Below are 6,845 nucleotides of genomic sequence, written 5' to 3'. Positions count from 1 at the left end.
TGTAAACGTACAGGTACAGAACACTGCCACTAAACTGCCACTAAGTCTGAGAGCAGGACAAGTTGAAGCATTTATGGCCCTGCAAACAGTTACATGAGCCGGCATGCTTAGCAGCAACAACCAGATGGTGTTCAGGTCTACACAACCACCACCACCACCACCACCACCACCACCAGCCAGCCAACCACTTCTCCATTTCTAACGAGCCCACACCCTGCACCGGCGGCCTGTGGACGACACACAAAGTGGGCCAGGTGCAGAGCCTGAGCACCAGAGAGGACAGCCCTCCAAAAGTGAAGCCTTTCAGCAGTGATGGAGCCACCCAGCTCCCCCTCCCCAAAGGCTTTAGTTCAGCTGCAGATTATTTAAAGCCTGCTGTCCCTAAGCCAAACAATACAGCTGGTGGTGCTGCTACTGGTGGAGGTGGGGTGCTCAGTGCAAAAGACAAACCTTTTTTTGTCTATAGGACAGGCTTGCATTTTAATTAGAGCAGTGAGCACACACTTCAACACAGGCTTCAGTCCTCAGAGGTAACTGCCTAAAGGGTCATGCTATCGGAGGCTACAGCTGGCATTCTGATTTGGCATTCTGCAGCGTTATTCTGATTTGAGGTTTTTTTTTAGTAGCCAAACTGAGGCAAAGAAGATAAATGATGAATCTCAGTGGGGTGGCCTGACGGGAATGCTAATGCAGGCGGCCTCTCGCAGGCCCTGAGCAGAGCGAGAGGCAGGAACACATCAGAGCGGCGGTGCAGGGCTGGGCCGTGGTGTGGTGGTGGTGGTGGTGGGAGGCTTACGTAAAGCCAGGAAACAGCAAGCTGTGTGGGCACCGCAGGCCACTCCAGAGCCATCCTTTCAAATGCAGGCTGGACCCGTGGCCTACTTTGTGCTTTCTTCATTTCATCATCATCATTCCCTCAGCCCCCACAATGCGACTGAAAGGACTCAAGGAAAGAGAAAAGGAGAAAGAAAAAGGCGGACGGGCAGGGGTGGGGGGTGTAAATGTAACCCTGAGGACAATCAAACCCACGCTTATGAGAAGAGGAGTGGAGGCAGGCCACTCAAAAGCATCTCTCTCTCTCTCTCTCGCGCTCTCTCTCTCGCTCAGGGAAAGACGTCAGCCGGGGCTATAAGTAACACTATCAGCAAGGTCGCATTCCTGGCAGACAGCCAACATCCTCCAGCCTCACCTTAACACGGCTGCTCCAGTCATGTTGGGAGTCAGATGCCCCCCCCTCCACAGCCACCCACATTTCCCTTATCCAACTGAAGACAGGTGCTGCTGCTAGTGAAAGAGCTCAGTCTGTACACAAAGGGCCATGCTGTAGGCAGAGTCATGTGCCATCGTGTGTGTGTGTGTATGTGTGTATGTGTGTGTGTACGTGTGTGTGTGCCTGCCTTCTATAGATTCTATAGATGTGAAGTGGGTGTGCACTGTCAGTCCTGGTTTTTGCATAACGTGCAAATGTGTATCACAATCTGCCATTTAGTCTGTGTTGATTTCAAAAGTCAATGACAGGTTGGCCACCGTCTTGCTACAATGCCATGGGTGTAAAACAGAAACAAGGCTCAAAATTCAGGAAAAAAGGGCTCCTTACCTGGACATCATAAAGGGCAACAATGTTTTCATGCTGAAGCTCCTGAAAAAAACAACACACAGACTTATTGGTATTGGTACAAATCTAGGCTAACAATATAACACAGTGCATTGTGTGTTAAGAAATCCTTAAATACATTGCAAACAAGTACCTTCAAAATTTTTATCTCCTTGCCAAGCAGAATCTGAGACTTGCTGAGATTCTTCTTGTTAATGCTCTTGATGGCAACTTCCCAGTCAGTCTTCTGCAAAGATCGAAGGAATACAAGGTCCATTAATATCACTCATCTGATTCTTTCCACTCAAACATTTTAAAAGGATGTGGATGAGCGAAGCACAGGCATTAACTTTGTGAATAGATTGTTTTTTTAAATGTGTGTTGTGTGACCACGATTGCAGTGTCTTCTATTTAACATGTGAATGGAGTCAGGCATGCAAAAACAGAGGGAGATCATTGGGCATATGTAGGCAGGATCTCTCAGCCAAATCGGCCTAATTTTCAATTCCCTCAATGAGAGACATCCCAGGCACGCACAAAGCAACAAGATATTCTCCGGCTCACACAGATCTTTGTCGGGCTACATCTGTTAGGAGCGTGCCATCTCACTAAGGGCATTACTTCAAAACCGAAATGATAAATTGGTCTTTAGCCCTTGAGCAACGGCAACGCCACCTGAATAGTAACAGGTTGAGGAGAGGAGGCCTTCCATAAAGCAGAGCGGCTGTATGCAGATAATGGGAGCATGAGTTAAGCTTGAGAAGTGGAGCCTCGGTGCAAAAAATCTATGAATAGAGGTCTGCTTTTCAGCTAAATCTAGGTTAATAGGAGATGTTCTTGCGGCACACTCTCGGTGCACAGCCCGGCACACGCACACGCACACACGCATACACACGCACACACACAGAGCATGCAAGAGTGGCAATATCCATACCATCTCCACCCGAGCCTGCCTAGCCAAGCGTGACAGGGCACAGCAGCGCAGTACAACATTCAAACAAAAAGAAAAAAGGAGAAAAAAAAAGAATGACCCCCTTCCAGCTGGGTTGAGAAGTGGAGGTTGGGAAGGTTGGGGGTCTACATCTCATCAGCTAAAATGGGAACAACACTAAGAGGGACTTGGCACAGACCAAAGATGAGCAGATATTGTTTTATGAGGAGAACGAAGCCATGATATCAGACTGAATCACTACTGTTTCAGACTGCGTCAGTGTGCTATTTTCACCAGGACAGGACCATTAACCAACCAGTGATACAGCATAGGCTACGCCAAGCCTTTCAACCCTTCTGGATAACGGACGCGTGGTCTACATCTGACATACACTCATCTATATGGAAATAGAAAATGATGTCATATTCCCTAAGCCGCACTGAGAAGTTGTCTTGCCCTCTTAGTCACCTGGTGTAAGTATGTGGCCATCAGTCAGCCTTTACATGCACCAATCATCTCCCTCTTCAGTGGAAATAATCCTATAAATAAACACTCTACAGATGCAATGTTTATAAATACACCTCATCACATGCTGGGTTCAGGTTTGCTCATAGGCATGAAGCAATACACACACACACACACCTATAGCACAACAATGCCAGAAGCCTAATGAGTCTAATAGGAGAGAAACTGGTTGTATGGGAGGTTGGATGTCTAAAACATCACATCACCTCTATGATCTATTTTAAATTAAGCATTCTAAAATATCATACCCAGGCAAGGAATCATCTATCATCAATTATCAGGGTCAGCTTGATAAACAGGTTTTGTATTACGCCAACTGCATTCACCCAAGAGTATCAGACTCCAATCTAGGCTACTCTCAATTCAGGTCTGTGTGCAAAGAGAATGGGTCTTTTGCCAATTGCAACAGCAGCACAAATGGACTAGCCTACAATCACCTGAATACTGATGAATTGGCCTATAAAGATTATTTCTCCTGCCAAAACTATCATATTTATTATACCCAAGAATCTTGTCCAAGATAGACATGGTGAAACATAATGATTGCTAACTGCTGCATTTTTAGGAGATAATAGATAACATGAATAATATCATTTATTTTAAAAAACATTTCAGATTACAAATTCTGGCTGCAGAATATAAATGATGAAGTCAGAATATGACAACAGAGAACCTCCACCCAAGATAGAGGTAAACAAGCAGACAAGCCTCTACGTCACCGAGCTGGGCCGAATGGTATTTGAGTCACAGCTTTATGAATGAATGGCTCGTGTGTCTCCTTTTCTGCAAGATGCATACTAAAATATGTGTCTAACATAGACTCTGTCGTACATAGTGATTGCATGCTGATAACGCGGTTCAGGTATACCCTGTGCTTTTAAGTATTTGTTTTGAAATTAGTTGGTTTCTGCAGGGGTTGTGTAATACATGTGGAATTGTCAATAGCTACAGTCACATTTTTTTTATTGACCAAAGGCTCGTGATATTGCAGATAACAGTGCATGCAGATTTTTTTTAACCAATATACATCATGCATACATGCATTGCGTCTGCTGTGTGCACAAAACCTCAGATCAGGCTTAACATGCAAAGAAAATGTAGGTTAGTCTATAATAAGAAGGGACAAAATAACTTACTTTTTTATGTCGTCCTTTGAAAACGACAGCAAAAGCTCCATGTCCAACTAGGTCCTTCCTACTATATTCAAAGTCTCCCACCGTCTCCATGTTTAGTCAGTGTCCGAATAAATAAGCACGTTATAGATGATGATGCTTGGCTGCTCGGTTACCACTGAGCTAACATATTATTTGGCCATTGAACGAAAAGATATTCTACTCTATTCTGAATCTAAGACTTCCAATCTCAATATCATTTTAAAATAATTCACACCGCAGACAGGTTCTATTGCACATAAACAAAAACAGGCACAGCCGAGACGGTCCGATTACACCAACATGGACCGATGCATTTTGCAGTCCAATAAAACGTCTAGAATACTCTTACTCGACGTCGCGATGATGGGATGACCCACACTGTAATGTATCATTGCTATGCTAGCGATGCTCCGTTTCTTACCAGCACCTTGGCTTGTTATGTAGCGATACACTACCTACTGATATTCATGCTTGTCAATCAAGGTGACATAATGGGCAGCGTCCAGCTGTCATTTCATGACACAATTAGCTCGTAATCAAGTCACCAAGGAAAGCTAACATTTTATTGTGTCAATGGCCCTCGTATGGCAACTGACAAACTACATGGTTTTAGTTCGTATTCCTGATTTGCAAACAAAACACCACTGTCTCTAGTTATCTGGCAAAGCCAACTGACATATTTTGCTATCAGGCTAATATAGTAGCTACCTTAAGGTGCTCGCTAACAAACAAACAAGGCGTGTGGTTGAAATTCTTTACGATTTTCAGGTATATCTAGCGTATAATATTCTATCCCGTCAGCAATCGAGATTAGAATACAAGGGTAGGCTACTCAGGATCGTCGAAGAATGGAAGTAAGGTTGTCACAATGACAAATCGGTCTTCTCATTCTTATCTTTCCCATTAGTAGGCTAAGACGTTCTATGAAGAAGAGTCTGTTTTCTCAATGGAACTGTGGCGTCCACGTGACAATCTTCTTTTTAATCCCAAAACTGGACCATCTCTTCGATATATTCTTCTTTGAATATTCTTGTCAGCAGCTCCAGAGGTCCACTTGAGAAAGGGACCGCTGTGTGTTACGATGGTTCAGCTAACATTAGCCAGATTAGCTTGCTATTTCCCGTGTAGCAGTCGATTTCTTTGCAAATGTTGTGCTCCAGCCGAGGATGTTAAACACGTTTCTGTCACGTTTGGATCTGTATCATGTTCGTACAGACCACTTCCCTCGGTGCAGCAATACAATGTCACTGCCGTAGTGTGTGGACTTCTCTTTAAATGTTTCTTCTTCCGCGAGGGCTGTGGTGCTCCTTCCGCAAGGAAATGTAGTCCCCAGTATGACGAAATTGCAGTTTATTTTTTATTTATTTTTTCATTTATTTTATAATAAACCGCTGAAGCTATATAGGGCTATAAATAAACACACATTAATGATCACGTTAATCTTAACATACAGTTTGACATGAATTTTGTTTCTTTTAATTATAGGCTAGGGTAGGCTAGTAGAGTAGACCTGAATATGAAGTAGGCCTTAACAGAGATACTACCAAAATTAGATCATACAATTGAAAAGAGAAGGGAGGGAAAACAACAATTAATTGTGGTGCATATGCAAATAAAACAGTCTCAAGCTTTTTGCACTAAATGCATAAGAGGATCTGTTGCCTGACTTTGGTTTATGTGTGAACAGAAGGTAATTAACGCCTGTTGGCTATAACCAACCATATTCTGTGCTCTGGCCATAGCCCTAGCCTGTACAAGAAATCTTTAGTACATATTTAGTATATTACACTTATATATAGCCATATTCTACTGCTCCTCATCCTACACTTATTCTTACTACTCTTACAATGTTACTGTTTCTGCACTACACTAGTACTATTACCACACTGCACATAGCTGTACAAACTGTACATATATCTGTCTATATGGTTCATACTGAATATCCATATTTATTCCCTTTTTCTTATAATATATTCTGTTACACTGATATATATTATTCTTATAATGTTACTGCTACTACACTGCACATATCTGTACATGTTATTCATACTCCTAGCCACATTTATAGTCTGCTCTTATAAGGTTAGGCTACTGCTAATACACTGCACATATTTATTTCATTTATATGACTATAAACCACTTTCTGTAAACCAACTGTATACTACTGTCTACACTATATATCCTGCCCTGTCTATGCACCACCTGTTTATACTTTGTATATCACATTGCACTTTTCTGCTTTTTTGCACTTCTGGTTAGAGGCAAACTGCATTTCGTTGTCTTTGTACTTGTACTCTGCGCAATGACAATAAAGAATCTAATCTAATCTAATCTAGTAACCTAACTCAGGGCACCCAGTTATGCCAGTTCTGACCAGAAAAGGCTACATGAACTGGGAATAGGCAAAGAAGACTATATAAGAACAAAGACAGAACCCAACCTAGGTCCTATGTAGGATACAGAGCATGTTGAGGAATGCACATTAAAGGAACCGTATGTAAGAAAAATATTTCAATTAATCATAAAATGGCCCTGATATGTCACTAGACATTAAGAAATCATGTTCATTTCAAATACTTATATCACTGACAACAGCAGTCCGGCCAGGATATGTTCATTTAAAAAGTGAAGTTGCAGCCCT

At 42.5% G+C, this 6,845-nt stretch overlaps 1 protein-coding gene across 3 annotated transcripts in view; it reads right to left on the bottom strand.

Moving 5' to 3' along the window:
- Positions 1-5,458, bottom strand: part of ulk2 (unc-51 like autophagy activating kinase 2) — a 32,143-nt gene extending 26,685 nt beyond the window's left edge. For 2 of the 3 annotated variants that reach the window (XM_042063280.1, XM_042063281.1), the window contains exons 1-3: positions 4,187-5,458; positions 1,749-1,841; positions 1,598-1,639 (exon numbers count right to left, since the gene is read on the bottom strand). In XM_042063280.1, the coding sequence (XP_041919214.1) occupies positions 1,598-1,639; positions 1,749-1,841; positions 4,187-4,276 (225 nt within the window). In that variant the 5' untranslated portion in view covers positions 4,277-5,458. Of the gene's footprint in view, positions 1-1,597; positions 1,640-1,748; positions 1,842-4,182 lie in introns of all 3 variants that reach the window. The other variant, XM_042063282.1, reaches the window with a different exon arrangement.
- Between the last annotated feature and the right edge of the window lie 1,387 nt (positions 5,459-6,845).

Source organism: Alosa sapidissima, chromosome 15 (genome assembly GCF_018492685.1).
Source record: "Alosa sapidissima isolate fAloSap1 chromosome 15, fAloSap1.pri, whole genome shotgun sequence".
Taxonomy (NCBI): domain Eukaryota; kingdom Metazoa; phylum Chordata; class Actinopteri; order Clupeiformes; family Clupeidae; genus Alosa; species Alosa sapidissima.
The sequence above is the reverse complement of the archived record's forward strand: the minus strand, read 5'-3'. Positions and strand labels throughout refer to the sequence as shown.